The sequence below is a fragment of the Cyanistes caeruleus genome, chromosome 2, assembly GCF_971803275.1.
Source record: "Cyanistes caeruleus chromosome 2, bCyaCae1.hap1.1, whole genome shotgun sequence".
Lineage (NCBI taxonomy): Eukaryota > Metazoa > Chordata > Aves > Passeriformes > Paridae > Cyanistes > Cyanistes caeruleus.
The window spans coordinates 97,401,891-97,418,439 of NC_141702.1; the positions used below are offsets into that span (position 1 = coordinate 97,401,891).

At 45.8% G+C, this 16,549-nt stretch overlaps 1 protein-coding gene across 1 annotated transcript; it reads left to right on the forward strand.

The window, feature by feature from the left end:
* The first annotated feature begins 702 nt into the window (after nt 1–702).
* SERTAD4 (SERTA domain containing 4) lies at nt 703–7,754 on the forward strand. The gene is made up of 4 exons (XM_086878527.1): nt 703–821; nt 1,159–1,345; nt 1,729–1,844; nt 4,812–7,754. The coding sequence occupies exons 2-4, from the start codon at nt 1,174–1,176 to the stop codon at nt 5,577–5,579; spliced, it is 1,056 nt and encodes a 351-aa protein (XP_086734653.1). The 5' UTR covers nt 703–821; nt 1,159–1,173; the 3' UTR covers nt 5,580–7,754.
* Nucleotides 7,755–16,549: the final 8,795 nt, after the last annotated feature.

Below are 16,549 nucleotides of genomic sequence, written 5' to 3' on the forward strand. Positions count from 1 at the left end.
AAAGTAGCAGCCTTGTGCTAGGATTTAAGAAAACAACTGGCAGATGTGAACGATTTATTTTTCCTCCCTCTTCTGCTGCGGTTTATTTTTTCCTCTTGTTCGAGAGCGCTCAGCTGCTAACACAAACAATTGCTGAAATTCCACCTGCCCACCTGCAGCCCCTCCTTCCCGCCGCCTGCTCGGGCCGTCGTCTTCCTCCGGGAGGGCTGCGCCGAGGGGAAACTACATCCCGCTTTCTTAGAGAGAGGAGGAGGAAGGAGAGGGAGGGGCCGGGCCGTGTCTGGGCGCATTGTTCCGCGCTCCTCTGCCAAGAAGTAGGTGACTATGAACTCATCCCTCGCCCCTCGCAGAAAGTTTGCCGCCTTCCCCCCCTGCTCCCCTCCCCTCCCGCCCGCTGGCGCGGCAGGAGGCAGCTCGCAGCCCGGCGCTGGCCCCGGAGTCCCCGCTCCTGCTTAATATTCCGCCCGCTCCGCCGATGTTGTGCTTGGCTCCGGTGGGACCGCAACTCACGGCGTGAAACCGGAGCCAATTTTCTGTCTTAGTCTCGCAGTGTTTTGACTGGAGGCAGATCCAGTTCAGTCCGATCGGGGCTAGTGGAAACAACTACCTAAGTCTCCGCTGTCTGTGTCGTTTGGGAGGGAAGAAAGAAGAAAGGAACGCGATCCCGGACTGCTGGGCGCGCTCTCTCTCTCTCTCACACACGCACACACGCACGGCAGACACACGCACCCAGACAGGCAGACTCGCACCCCGCCGGTGCCGAGCGCGCAGTGCCACCGCCGCCGGGAGGAAATGGGAAGCCAGTGAGCGGATCCGTGCCGGTGTGTGAGCGCCGCCGGGGCCGGGAAGGGGCGGCGGGGGGAGCGGGAGCGCGGCCGGGGGCGGCGGGAGCGGGGCCGGGGGCGGCCTGGGGGGAGCGGACACCAACTCCCGGTGCCGGGGACCCCGCGCCCTTTGTGGGAGAGGGCTCCGCTCCTTCTCCTGCCGTAAGAAGGGGGAGGAAAACCCCAAACGTGCGTCTATGTGAGATCGATATGCGTATGTTTTTAATATACGTGTGCGCAGAGGTCTGGCTGCGGGGGGCGGCGGGGGGCGGAACGCAGCGGGGCGGGGGGCAGGTGAGGGCGGCGGGCGCTCACCGCGCTGCTTCGCTTCCAGGTGCCGGCGCCCGCGATGACCCTGGTGCTGCCCATGCAGCGGCTGGGCCGCCCCATCGCCGCCGAGGGAGCCGCCGACCTCGCCGCCTACCGCGCCCTCTGGGAGCCGCCCTGCTGCGGCCGCCCCGGCCCCGCCGCCCCGCCGGCCCCGGCCCCGACCCCGCCGGCCCCCGGGCCCCCCGCCGCAGGTAGGCACCGCAGCGCAGCGCTCCGCCGCGGGGGGACGGGGGCTGTCCGCGGAGCGAGGCGGGCGGAGGGCGGGGGTCTCCCGCGGGCGAGCGGGGCCGCAGGTGCGCGGGGCCCGCCGGGCGCTCGGCAGCGGCGGAGGGGCGAAGTTGTCCGGCAGCCGAGCGCCCTGCGGCCGCCCCGGCTCCCCGCGCCGCCGCTCACACCGGCCCCCGGGTCGGGCGCTACTCAGGAGAGGGCTTATTTCTGATCGCCGCGAATAGATGCGAAAATATGCGGCGGCGGCGGCGTTCTCCTGTAGCGCGAAGGGAAATGAAAAGTATTTTGTTTGGAGAACCTCCGGCAAACCGCATGTCATTTGTCATATCTGATTTATTACCCACAGGATCACATTACAGGGGAATTTCAAATCCTGTAACAACATCCAAGATCACATACTTTAAAAGGAAATATGTGGAAGAAGAGGATTTTCATCCACCACTCAGCAGCTGTACACATAAAGTATGTTTTCTAATAGTCATTATTTTTACTCTCAGTTTCAGATGCTTAGTAACACTCGATTGACCCATTTCCAGAAGGCTGAAATACTCTGCTGAAATTAGGAAAATGATCCAGCTGTTTGCTGAGAAACAAACAGTTGTCACTTCTTCACATGTATTGTTGTATTGTCATCAATTGCAAAAGAAGCAAAGGCGTTTCTGTGTTTATAACAACTGCAAATGGAAATGCTGAGAATAACTTCTTTTTTTCAGATTATTTTGTTCTTAGCTAGTTCATGTCATGCTTACAGAAACCGCTCCGTAACAGCATTTGAACAACAGAAAGGAAGAACATAAGTAAAAGACCTCCCACTCATATAAAACTTTTTTACTGGGGGAAAATAGTAAGAGGTTCCATGTACCCCGCATTGGTTACAGATCCTCTAAAAAGCCAGAATGACTTGGAAAGCGAGTACAAGTTCCTTCCGTATTTAATCATGTTTATTAAAAAGCTAATAACTCCCAAAGAACAGATTAGTAAATGAAAGATTTTTTTTTTTTTTTTTTTAATGCAGGTTGTCAGGGGAGAGATTAGAGCAAATGTTTCCCAGGCCAGTGAATACATAAATTGAAATCTGACTTTTTTTGGGGAAGATTTTATGCTCTTCTTCATTAAGGGCTCAGTTCTGTATGGAACTGAATGCCTGGGGTGACATGCACAAGGCTAGCTCATGCCTTGACACACCATCCTTCCCTGGTTGAATCCTACCTGGCCCATGGAGGTCCAATGCTACCCATATTCTCTTGGCAGTGGGGGAGGGATTTCTGTGAAGGAAAAACAAGTATTAATGCCGAGCTCAGTTCCTAAGGACCTCAGAGTAGCTGAAGGAATTTTAAGTTACAAATAGAGTTGTCTGGAAATAAGTACCTGGACCAGGAAGGTGAAAAGTTGTCCCACTGTTAATTTCAGAAGATGTGCAGTCTGCTGCCAGAGCAGTGAATAAACAGCACCAAGGGTATTGAAAAATGTGCTCTGGTTAGTGAGTGTCTCACACATGTCACATCACTCTCCCAATTTTCAGCCAGGTTTTTTTTTTTTTTTTTTTTTTTTTACAAGATTGTTGGATTTTTGTATCCGTGATTAATTTCCTTACAAAGAGGGGGAGGAAGAATAGTTATTTAGTCTTTTCTAACAGCCATAAAAAGCAGTTGTAGAGGCATTGGTAAGCTAGACCCAGCCACTGTTTTGTGCTGTTGCTTGCAGAGGTGTAACATGTCAGAAACTCAGGGTCACCAATTTCTTACGTTGAGCCCAAATACATTTTCTGCTTTGCAGCACTGAGCCCTGGCAGAAGGAAGATGCCCACCAGGTTTCCTTGAATTTCTTCCGTGTTTATACCTCTGCCACCAGTAAAGAGTTATGTTCTGAGATTACTTGTCCCATAGAGGGTATGATGGTAGGGCCTGGAGCCTCTCTCCAGGGGGCTGCTGGAAAACATGTAGAAGAAAGCCTTTGACAACTTGTTCCTGCTGGTGTCCTTCCAGTACATATCTCCGGGAGAATCCCAGTTCAAGGCTTACTGGTTTGCTCCAGGCTTTTATGGCTTCACTGACTGTTGCTGCAGCAGGTACAAAGGACGCAAATGAACCTATAGGCTTAATATAATTTAAAATGAGTCATTTATTATAGAAAATTACTCTCTCTAACAAAGAGCTTCAGCTGTGAACTCGTATGAAATTATGGCCAATTTTTTGTTTTTATGAGGCACTGTGCTGCTTCTAAGCCTCACAGACATGACCAGGCTGTGGAAAGAGCTAGAGGGCTGAGGAGAGCTGAATGGATGTGAAAAGCAGCTGTGCTTTAAGCTCTTTCAGTCCTCATAGCTACGACTTCCACTCTGCAAAAATGCTGTAACCATGTGGGAAAGGGAAGAATGATCAAGCCACAGATGGGGGGATTTAGAGCAGTCTCTCTTTGTGCTGTGCTGCTCTCCTCCTACGCAAACGAAATTCTTACTAAAAATGAAAATTAGTTAATAGTGCTTACAGTAGTAGCATGCATTGCCCCCTCTCTTATTTTGATTCCCAGGGTAGCGATTACAGTGCAGAATCCGGGGCCTCCCAGGGGCAGTAACCTGCTCATGCTGCCAGTGCTGAGAAAGGGAGTCCTGGAAGGACCATGGAAGGGAGAACAAATCTGTGGGCGTAGAGCCAGGATTTCTGCAAATCCCTATCTTCTCTTAGTTTCCTGACCTTATCCCTGCCTATCTGCATTCCCACCAGTCCTGTAGAGCACAGGGCGTAGTACACAGGCCAACAGCTGCTCTCCAGATGCTGGGATGCTTTGAGATGGGTTTCTCCCTGCCTCCCTCCCTGTATGCACTTCTGTGCACAAGAGCAGTGTAAGAGCCTGGCAAATGGAGACCTCCTTGCTGGAGGGCCTCTTCCACTGGCAGCAGATGAAATGCTCCAACATTTGCTGTGTGAGGTGATGGCTGCTGGCTGCCTCTTGCAAACCTTGGTGCTTCAGGAAGGACCCTTGCTTGGCTTCAGAGCTTTGTAGAAGCCCCACAGGGGATGATGGAGTTGGGTCCATTTTCAACAAAAGGCCCCCCTTAGCCATCACTGGAGCAAAACTGCACAACTTTATGTTCTCATCCCAAATGTAATTAAAGAGCCAGATGTGTGCATCTGGATTTCACTCTCCCGCCTTGGATTTATGCCCTGCAATTGCCTCTGTGGTGTAATGCTCAGCTACTTACCTCCTAAGCTCAGCTGCTTGCCCCCTAAACACAGGGGAATGCTGTGGCCAAGAAAAAGCAGGTCCCCAGCTATATGGATGTGCAAAATGAAAAAAAAAGCCAGCTTTAGATGACTCAGAACAGAAAAGTAGTGACACAAAGGGAATAGTTTGCTTCATTTCCTTTCTCCTTGTTTGGAACAAAAGTGGTTGCCTTCAGTTCTGTATCTTTGTTTTTTGCATTTTCAGACAATCTCTGTATTTGAGGAGCGGGCCCATATTCTTTACATGTCTTTGGAAAAGCTGAAATTCATTGATGATCCTGAAGTCTACCTGAGGAGATCCGTCCTCATCAACAATCTCATGAAGAGAATCCACGGAGAGATCATCATGCAGAACAACTGGTGCTTCTCCACCTGCTCCTTCAGTGGCACCTCCCCACAAGAGTGGTTTGTGCCTCAGGACTGTCCATACAGAAAACGTCTTCGGATGGCAAAGGAGGAGTACGAGAAGCTCCACATGTGCTGCTTCTATCAAGAATGTGGTGGTCACTACTTAAATCTACCCTACTCTGTTAATGCTAGTACAGAAAGTAATTCCTCACCTTCTTCCTCCTCCTCCTCCTCCTCCTCCTCCTCCTCCTCCCCTCCCATTTCTTTGCCAAGCTGTTCCCAGCAGGTGGATTATGAAGTTGGCAGTGCACCTTCTTACAGAAGTGATGACCAGATACCTGCTAATGAAATATTCATCACTAATGGCAGGTCTCACAGTAATCAGGAAAAGGCAAAATTTAATGACGAGAAAGGAGGTAATGAACCTGAGAGAGAGAGCATCGCCCTAAACTGTGAACCTCTAAGAGGCACCCATGCTCTTGAATGTAAAGGCAAATTTTATGACTATTTTGAGACTGGATGTAATGACAAGATCAACGTAAGTGAATCTTGGAAAAAATCCTTAAGGAAAAAGGAATCTTTACCAAGTAATAAAATCTGCTGCAACAAAGGAAGTAAAATATGAGGCATCTTTCTTGCTCTATTGAAGCATGCACAGCATGTTCCTTCTCTATCAAATTTTTATTTTGAATGGATTTTTTTATAGTTTTCTACGAATGGTACAATCATGCCACAAACATGACGTGTAGAGTGGAGAGCAGATTGTGTAAAGTGTCTCTGCCATCCGCATCAGCGGCTATTTATAAATGTGGAGACCAGAAAGAACACAGTTGCATTACTGCTGAGCACTGTAGTCTGTGCAGCTATGGTGGAGCTTTCATTGCTGAAAATGCCAATCAGCCAGATGGGGAAAACATATCGTTTTACATATCCCCGCCCCCAAGAAGTCTGCCATTAATTAAGAAGAACCTCCATTATGTTTACCAAGGAATTAGAAGTCTGGTAAACAAATTGATGCTACCAGCAAGGATGATATGCTCCTTGTAACTCAGTATTCGTTTTGACAAAGGACTGTCTTCACGGATTGGGAATAAACCATCCTTATGTTTTGTAGTGATACTCTTGAATTCCTGTATTCAGTGTCTTGTTCAACTGACAAAATAGGACATAGCATAAAGAAATAACCTGTTTATGGAATTTTAAACAGAAATCAAACATGCAGCTCAACTACTTGCATGTTTTCACCTCGGCTGTAATAACTAATGAGGTTTGTTGTTACACAGGGCAGGTTTTTTTTTGGTGCCTTACTTTTTGTCTTAATTTTTGCCAGTGTGAAAATTAAGTATGAATCTGATACAGCAGGGATTTAACCTAAACAGAGATAAAAAAGAAACCCACAGGGTGGATCAATATTATTAGAAACCTTTAACCTTTGAAGTACTGAGTTCAACTTCCTATTCAAACATCTCTGTTCTTCCTTTTTGATGCTCAATTGCTTTTTGATTTGCCATCCTTAGGAAGGGATTTAAGAAACAATAGAGAGATGTCTCTTGTAAACAAGCATTCGATGCTTGAGTGTTTCTATGGCAACTGTCTGTTGCTGGGGCTCTTTTTTTTTCTTCTTCGTATAATGAAGTTCATGACCCAGCGGCATGTTTTATACTTTATTCTGTTTCACATAATTTCTCTCTTTTAGATTGCAAAAGCATGCGGGAGTTTTCTATGACTTTTGCCGTTGATTTGAAAAAAGACAAGAAGGCAAAAAGCACAATGTTAATTAATAATGTGGCGATAAACACAGTTTTATCTGAATGAATGTAAGGGGCTTAATTTTAAAAAAGAACATTTTGGAGATTTCAGTGGAGATTTAGTCATCCCTAGTTAGATTGATTGCAAAAGTGTGCTGTGTAAAATGCCCAGAAGGCATCAGTTGGGATTGGACCAAGAGTGAGTCTTAGATCCACCAAATTACTTAGTTGCCACAGTCCCCATAACAACTGGCGGGATGTGCTCTGCAAGATCGCCACATCCAGGCCACAGCTGACTCATAAATAGCTGCCTGTTCCCACAGCATCTTGCACTCAAGTGACATCTCCACTTGCTTCCTGCCCAAAGGGCAAGAAAATCACCTCTGTGCTGGGGGAGCAGCCAGCTTGGTGCAGGGCATGAGTAACCCCAAGGGGACAAAGCACCAGGCTTGGCACTGGAGTCAGACAGGTCTCTGGGTCTGAGACCTCCTGCTTTGGGTTTCATGGGTTCAGCTGGAGGAGTCCTGGGCCATGCTTATTTTGGGTAGCAAAAATGCATTTGCAAACTGTATGGTCTTTCTCAGAAAGCCCAGTGGTCACAGGAAAAAGCTCCCCCCCAGCCAAGGAGACCACAAACACAGCAGGATGTAAATCAGTGATAACCTTTATGAAGTCAGGTGAGCTTAAACTGATTTGTTTATACGGGTTATCATTGTGAAAAATGACAAATAATGAAAGTGCAACTCCCACCTGATTTCTCCAAGACAGAAGCTTTTTTATTAATAATAATAATATTAAATATAGATCTCATTCATACAGTGTATGAGTAGGATCATCATTTAGACATTTGTCCACAAGGACCAATTTTTTAAAAAACCTGATTTTTCTTGTGTTATATCCAGATAGTCTAGTAATGTCTGCTCTTTTCCAATATTTGATAAACGCTTGATGTTTTAAGCTTAAATCTTAGATGCTTGTATACTAATGTGTTGTTGTAGTAAAGTGAAATTTCCTTGATATATATTTATTAAAATGACCAAAATTCATTTTAATTTTACATCTCCAATGGCTACTGGGTTCTTTCCCCCATGTTCCCCTCCCTCACCAAAGGAAACGCCGTTTAATCAAACTGCTCCCTGCTCAAGAGATTACACAGCAGTTGACTGTGCACTTCAGGCTGGGTTTGTGAGGCAGCTCAGCATTGCCAGGGTTTCAGGAGCATTAAGGACAGTCTGAAGGTACACTGAGAAGCAACAGATTCTCTGTAGACTTGCACATACAGCCAAGGAAAACACCTAGCCAAATGCTGCCCAAACCACAAATCAGCTAGCACTTTTGGGGGGGCTGAAAGCTTTTTGACCCTAAAGGGCTCCTTGGTCTTCCAGAACAAGCCTGCACACATAACCTATCGCAGAGGCTTCTCAGTTGAATTTGCACAAGCTGAAGTGAGGGATCAGCAGATCTTTGTCTACTCTGGCCTCTCTAGTGGTTTCTTTAGTTCCAGAGACATCTGGAAATTAACCCGTTACAGCTCTGGACAGTCTTATTGTCATTCGGGTCTGTAAGGGAGGAAATGCCATCGAATGAAAGTTGGCCTATGTTTAAGTGGGGTTTTATGCCCCACTTTTGCCTCACAAAATAATAGCAAAAGTTGATGTGTTGGACTCAGCAGTCCACTGAGTTATCCTGCTGGCCTCACAGGAGACAGAGGTATTCCATGTTAGAAAAAGGAGGTGGAAACACCCTTGTCCCATTCCCAGAAATGCAACAGACCTTGATAGGATTTCCAGTCTGGGCTAGACTGAATGGACTTCCTGGTTTAAATTCAATTTGATTTATGGCATATGAAGACTGCAAGCCTGATAGGCCTTTACCCCACTGCACACTCCACTGCAAAGGACATTTTGCTAGTATCAAAAATTTTCAAGAAACAGTTCTTTTACAAGATTATACAAATGCCTTTCATCTGTATGTCCCCCACATAACTGCTAAATGAATGCTCCTGAACTTGATCCTAGCCTACCTGCCAGGAAGAACTGGACAGAAGCACTTGTCTCTAGGAAGATTGTTTTTCTCTCTATCGTAAGACACTTTGCTACAAGAGCGTAAGATTATAAAGCACTGTGCCTTTCAGCACATGCCAAACAGCAACAGAAAAAGATGTTTCTGTTGTCACATCAATTTTGCTGTCACTAGGAACAGAAATGTCATTTTATCTTCAGGATCCAGGTAATACATTTCCCTTGGAAATGCACAGATCATTTGAGTTTAAAAAATCACGCTTCTTTTTCAAAGCATGCAGCATAATATCATTGTGCTTCATATATACTTGCTACTTTTGGTGAAATTTTACTATTTTTACTGTATTAGCTAATCTGTTGAAACAGCTTATCATGGGTACTTAAGCATCCTCAGCACTCAGACAGCCTCAGCTGGCAGTGATGTGCAGTGCCAGCAGGGCAGCTGGTTCTGCAGGGAAAACAGACACAGCCTGAGCCAAAGAAATGAAATGCTTCTTTCAGTCCTGAAGGTGTTACGCCCTTAAGCAAAGTTGTGGCAGAGATTTTTTTCACATTTCATCCTCCTGCGTGCCCTCCATCCTTCTTTTACACCCCTCATCTACCATCTGTCCTTTTGTCTCCTACCATCATGGTGACCATGACACGCTGCCAGGGTGCTACCATGTGTGCCACCACCCTTTGGATTTGTGCAGGGGAAGCAAGGAGCTGGTTCAGAGCCACAGCATGAGCTGAAGCGGTATTTAAACAAAGTAACCAGGTGGCTGCTCTGTGGTCCCTCTGGAGCTTTGTACCAGTTGTGACCCTCCCACACCTAAATGACTTTTCCAGTTGCCTGTAGCTCAGATTGACTGGTGATTAGAGAGTTACAGCTGAAGCAAAGAGGTGAAGGTGATTTCTAGCCTGCATTTGACTTGTATCCTTTCATTGCCTTCTTGAACTAAAGGTGTAGTGAGAGGTGTAGCAAGTGCAATGACTGCTTACTCATGCCAGGAGCCTTGACAAAAGAAGTTTCTTAAGTTTTATCACAAAAAAAACCCCAAACCAAACCAGTCAGTCACATCAGGGAAAGGTTTCAACTGCTGTGAGGTAAAGGATTTCATCTGGTGTTGTATTCAGTGAATGTAACTCTCACATGGAGGCCGCCCAAAGGGATCTGACCCTTTTACATTGTCCATCCCTTACTTTCTGCAGATCACCATTTGGGCTTCTCAGTACTGGTATGAGCTTTTCCACAGCTGCATGAAGCACCCCAGAGGCTTTTCCTGGCAGGGTGTGCAGAGCCTGCTACAATATTGTAGCCAGGGAAGCGTTTCAAAAGATCCTGCTGGAAATGTTAGGGAGATGCGAATCTTCCACAAGGCATCCCATATAACAGCCAAGCCGCTCAGTCACGACTACTTGGAATACACAGTAATTTCCTGTGTTTTTTCAATCTCACTTAAACTTCTCTGACAGATGGGGAAAGATGACTAAACCAAGGGAGTTTACAAAAGTTCGTCTTGTGGTGTTTGCAAACTGTCTCTGTGAGGTCCATTTTCTCTAATGTAAACACAGCCGTGGCTGGGTGCCGAGTGCCTTTGCAGCAGCTAATCCTGCTCAGCTTAAGGCTGCTAAAACGAGGAGTACCCAGCATGCTGGTCCACTCTAGGGGCTGAACATGAATCAGCCCGGGGGCTTAGGGGTGCTAGGGGAGACCTTCACTCACTGGCCTTTAAACGGACTGAAGCAAAGCAGCTGGGACTCTAGTACCAGACCAAATTTACTACGCCGGGTCAGAGGCTTTCCAAGGGGCCTTGGGTCAGGTGTGGAAGGTTAGATAAAACTCCAGGGCAGTAATCACGTGAAAACAGTTGCCTTTGGGGCTGTAGTTGGCCTACTGTGGCTCTCCCTAGACTTTAAATCACTGCCAGGAAAGGAGGCCACCGTGGCAAAAGTGAAGTTTCAGTTCCTTGGCTTTGCAAAAGTGGTGCAGAGTATGCAAAGGTTTTTCACCAGCTGAAAGACCAGGTAGGCAAATGTTTTAACTTCTTTTATTGCTCAAGTTCTCCTTGCTGAGGAATGCAGGGAGTGTGAGGAGGAGCCACAAATGGGTGGTCTGTGTACACTCAGAAGTATGCATGAGCAGAAAACCTCAAACACCAACAAAAACCCCAATGAAGAGAGTTACTGAATTTGAAAAGTAACTCATCTTCTATGGCTAGTAATTCTCAATTAATCTAGCATTGTTGTCCAGTTTACTGTGGAAAGCACTCATTCAGTCATACTGGGATTGCAGCAGGACACTAAATGGTCTTCCTGCTCAAGGTCAGTCCATTTATGGCTACCTCCTGAAGTGGTGCTTTCCCTGTGGAATACCCCACTAGGCTCATCCTTCTGTACTGTGGTCCGTGTCTGCCTCCTGAAACAACTAGAGGCTCAGGTCCTTGCAGGGGAGGATGATGGACTGTCAGTAGCTGGTGGTCTTCTCTCCTCCATGATACTAGCCTGTAGCTCCTAGAGTTGCACTCAGCAAGCTCAGAGGGACCCCACAGCATCCTTCTACCATCCTCTCACTGTCATATATTTCTAATACAGTATTTTCCTTCATGCACTATGACTGGTGTTGATGGTCTCTAGCAGTTTGCTGGCTGGTATTTCAGAGATTTTCACAGCTGGGTGATGGCTAATGAGTCCCTTAGCTGGTATGAGATGATGCTGTGCTACTGATTCTTGGAGAAATTGTGCCTGGTCCTATAAGCTGACCACCCACACTTTTGGTAATTGTTGGTTTTGTCTTTTCTCCTTTCCTCATTTTCTTAATCAGAATAAGTTTTGAAAGACAATCCCTCTCTTCCACCCCACATGTTATGGGACTGGCTGGTCTGTATTTACCTCTTTTAGTTACGAAAAACCTCTGCCAGTGGGCATTGAACTTGTGCAGCAGATTGTTTTCAAATGCAGTTTTATTCTCAAATTCCAAAATGGTTTGTGTCTCTCAGTGTACGTGTAAAATCTGTGCTCTATTCCTTCATAAATGCTAAAAGCCCTTGTAATTATTTTTTCCCACTCCATCCATTGCTTTTTCAGGGCAAAATCCTCTGTGCTTTGGTCTATGAGTAGGTCCCACTGACCAGACTCATCATTCTCTTAGTGAAATGGCTGCCATGGGGCCATTTATTTCCTTGAGTACAGTAGTGTGGGTTTGTCTCAAAATGCAGTTGTCCTTTATCTTTCTTACAAACCACCAGACAGTGAACATAAATCTGAGTGTTGCTACATTCTAAGTATTCAGCATTGTTTTCTTCAAACTTATCTTCTGTGAGTCTCAACAAGTACAGCTAAAGCCATCTGCATTTCCCAATTTCTGTTAATACTGTAATTAGCATTATCCTGAAAATAAAATTTGACTAATTGCTAAATCTTGAACAGTCTATGTTTTACCTGTGGAGGCTGAATATGTATTATTCCTTCTTTGACCCCTTCCTCTGTGTAACAGATTGGTTTCTGGTTTACCAGCAGACTGACTGGCATGATGACAAATTTCATTTTGTCTCTGCTGTAAGCAGTAAGGCACATAGTATTAATGCAATCTTGTGTCTCCATTGAAAGATTGCTCCAATGCTGAAACTTTAAAATAACCTGTATAGGCAACACAGGCATGAAGAAAATATTAAAATACAAGTAGGGCATAAGCTACTGTCAGATCACTTTCCTTACTCTGCATGCAGGCTGAGACAAGGATTTTCATTGTATGAATTTATCCACCCATTGGAAGCGCCTGTTTGCTAATACTGAGGCTTAAAGATGACAGTGTAATGTCAGCTTTTGAGGTATTTCACTGGTGACCATTATAAAGAAGGCATTCAGTTAACAAGCTTGCCCTCCTCTCCCAGTGATCCTCTGAGCTTCTCAAGCTACTGGTGGATCCCAGTAGAACCCTTCCAGCTGCCAGAGCTCCTTTTCGCACTTTGAATATTTCCATATGCTATCAGTAAGATGTATTTCTAGGCCCTAGAAACACAGGGACATGACAAAATGTCTTTTAACTGAATATCATTATAAATAATGGAAAGACAACCAGACTGATAATTTTATTCTTTTAATTGTGAATATAGGAAACCTTTTTTTTTTTTTTTTTAATACTATTATTTGGGAACTTAATTTTAATTAATATAGAATTTTCTGGCTGTCATGAATCTGACACACATGCACTAAAAATCCCTCATGATCACACAGCCCTACCCTGGTGGATGCCAAAATCAGAACCTCGGCAGAGCCTCTGAGCTTTGACTGGATGTTTTCCCACACTGCCTCATTTTTCCCCTTTGCACAGAAGTGCTGAGAAGATGTGTGTGGAGGGGGATGGTACCTGAGAGAAAAATGTAAATCATAGCAACGTGACTGTCAAGAGGGTATCACTTTTTATTTCCTAGCTCATGTTCTCAGCAACAGCAGAGCTGCAATATTAAATTGTTTTGTTTTACCTCTCAGCTTGGTTTACTGGTGCCAGAATAGTTGCAGCCCCTCGAGCACAGAGGTAAGGGGACCTTGCAACTGAAAGCTTGCCTGGAGGTTTTGTTCCCCTTTGATAGGTCGGGCTGGCTCTCATTGCAGGAGCAGCTGGGAAGAAATAATTAGCATAACAAAGAGCTATATTATAGTATTGCATTGTGCATTTGGAGCCTTCGCATACCTTCACACGTTCGGTTACATGCTACATAAATCTGAATTCCGGGTAGAAATGGAAAAACACAAACTGAAAAGGAACTCAACCTTTAAAGTGAAAATCATTTGAATACTCTGACTGCAAAGGTAGAATCCCTCAGTGTTTTGGGCATAGCCGCACCGCAAGTGCCAGTGGCTCTTTGGCATGCGTGGCCAAGGAGAGCCCTTCTCCCCGGCCGGTGGGGTAGGAAGGTTCTGAGGGCGATGCAGGGCGAGTTCTTCCTGGCATACAGGAGCTGATGGACTGAGGTGACGATGACCCAGGCAGCCCAGCAGCCGCTTTCTGCCCCTCCCAGCCCAGAGGTGGTGGGTTACCAAGGAGAAGGCTGGGGGTGCTCTGTTTTCATTGCTGGAGAACAGCAACGCTGTGCCGTGGGAGCATTGGCGATCTGTACGGATTTAATTGCACAAGAGGTTACAAACCCTGCAGAAAGCTCCTTTACCTGTACAGGTGCCTCCCCGGGAGCTCCCAGGTGTTGTGCCCTCTCCTCCTGTCTTGCTCATGGCAAATCTGTCCCCCTGTATCTCTTACTGCCCCTCGGCAGAGGCTGGATGGAGGCTACTATGAGCTGTGGCATTTGCAACACCCGTGGTTCCTTCCCCAGCTCATTTTGAAATAAACTTACACGCACCATGCCTGCCCAGCTGCCCACTCACTGCAGCATATTTCTCTCCTCCCTTCTTCCCCCCATTCTGACTGTTTTTTTGCTGAGGAAAATTACCCATCCTGGGAGTTAGAAGAAATGCAGAGAATGGAGTAAAAGGAGCAAAAATTTCCCAGGAAAGGTTTTTCAGAGCTGATCCTCCCCTGGGTCCAATATCTGTCAGACATGCTTGCAGCATGCAGCTGCATCATGCTGTCAGAAAGAGGGATTTAAAATCTAACCCGCATATGCAGCTCTTTCTCTTGCTGCCCTGGATTGAGAATCCCTGGCAGGGCAGGAGAGTAAATCCTAGTTTAGGAAGGCAGGTCTGTCAGCCCTGCAGGCAGCCTGTATTGCAGCAGGGAGCTGAAAGCTCCATCCATAGTGCTAGTGATTTCTGTAAAACCTGAATGCACTTTACTCAGATATTTGTACCTGTACTTCACCCAGATATATGTATTTGGAATGACTCATCAAGCAAGGAGATGCAAACTGAGGAAAGACCCTGGAAGATCCTAGTGTTCCGTCCTGGTTGTGCATGAGATAGAGAGGCTGCTGGGCCTCTGACCAAGGTAACTTGAGGGAAGAGCCAGATGCAGGCTTTAAGGAAGGACAAGACCAGAGCCTTGCAATAGCACTTAGTGGTTCTTAAATGGTTGTGGTAGTTTAGGAAACATAAACTTTCAAACAGTTACTAAGGACACGATGTTGTTCAGGCTTTATGCTTCTGATAGTGATAATAAAATTTATCAGAGAAACAAATTTGTCAAAACTAATGAGACTTTTTACATTTAAAACACACTGACATTGTGTTGTGCTTTCCTTCACAAGTAATGTCTAAAATAAGAGTTGTAGTTGAAAGAGATTCATGAGAAAAAATTACACAGATCTATTCTTTTGTTTACTTTGTGCACTTGACAGCCCTGAACACAGTCAGGTTCTCCGCTTTGCCTGTACAGTCTGTCAGTCAGCTTTCTGACATTTGTTTGAGCCTTTACATAGCAGCAGAAAAGACAGAACTGGTTCTTATAAAGAAAATATGTCCATGGAAACACAAAGGGTGCTGATGGATTCAGTGGTAAGGAGTGTCATTGGGTGATACTTTGCATTCGTCCATTTCAGGGGAAAAACATTAACAGACTGTTGAGTTTAGATTTTTGGAGTGGGGTTGTGGGTTTTTTGGTATTGTTTTGTTGTTCGTTTGTGGCTTTTTTTGTCCTATTTTTTTTTATTTTTTTTAAACTGAGACTGCTTCTTTGCAGCTTGAGAGCATAAAACACCACATATAAGCACTGATGAAATCTTAAAAAGCAGGAGTTGAAAGAGCAAGAATCTTAACTAAGCTCCTGGCTGGTGTGGGAGCCAACAGGGCTTTAGTCCTGTCCTCACAGTGTACAGCCACAGACCCTGGGACTTTGATTCTTTGTCCATATGTCCCACATGTGAAAAATCTCTTTCCTAGGCTCTGCAATGGTAGTTACTCTGAATCTTGTAGAGGCACCACCAGATCTGTTTTCATTCAGCCTGTTTCTAACACTTCAGAAACTCTGTTGTTCCTTTCTATAACAACCATGTAGCTTCCTCAGCCACATCCATCTACAGTGCCCATTTCCTACAGCTCACACTACTTAGAGGGAAAAACAGGCTCTATGACTTCTCTTATCCTAACTTCACTCTTTCATAAGAAATGTGGTCAATTTAAGCAAAGCATATCTGACTGAGCAGAGGAAGGCATGCACACCTCCAGTGATATCAGTAACCTGGCACAGGGGCAGACCCTTTGGGCAAGGCTTGTCAGAGGAGATCTGCTGGGCCACATACCATTCTAGGACATCCATGTAGTTATTTCCTTCTCCTCACAGAGATTAACTGAAGAAATAGAAGTTGAGCAGCATTGAAAAGTTTTGGAGGTCGGTGAGAGCAGTTGGCTGCAGTTCTAGAAACCCTTGATGCTTGCCAGACTCACTGTACTTCCTTCAGGCCAGTACTGCAGAGGCCTGTAAGGCATGAAAAAACCTTCCTTGAGAAATGGGAGATTAGAAAAACCAGAGAGTTTTGTATGTGGACTTTGTTTTGGTAGGTATATCTACATGCATCTTCTTGTACATGCAAGGCTTGACAAATATTTGGAACTGTTTGGTGATTGCCAAGCTTGTACATTATGAAGGACCTCTGCGTCCAGCCCCATTTGTGGCTAAGTGGTCTTCTCTGACTGTCAGTTTGTCCTGGGGTTTGATTTGCCTGAGACATGAAGATTCTGCTTGAAAGATCTGCTCATGTTTGAATGAGACTTACTAGGGAAGAAACAGCTGCCTTAGAGCTCTCATACGGTTGTCTGGAGAAGAGCTGCAGGCTTGTTAAGGCTCCCAGAAGTGCAGCTACACAGCATCCATAGCTGACTGCTCTGACAGGGAGATGCATCTTTGCACAGCCCTCTGCTGCAGGTGAACCCATGTATCAGCCCTCCTGCCCCTGGTT

What these genes read in the sequence shown, in the direction of transcription:
- SERTAD4 (XM_086878527.1), top strand. Translation starts at nt 1,174, where the DNA reads ATGACCCTGGTGCTGCCCATGCAGCGGCTGGGCCGCCCCATCGCCGCC. An exon ending in CCCCGGGCCCCCCGCCGCAG is followed by an intron (nt 1,346 to 1,728) that starts GTAGGCACCGCA and finishes TATTACCCACAG; the next exon opens with GATCACATTACAGGGGAATT. An exon ending in TCAGCAGCTGTACACATAAA is followed by an intron (nt 1,845 to 4,811) that starts GTATGTTTTCTA and finishes TTGCATTTTCAG; the next exon opens with ACAATCTCTGTATTTGAGGA.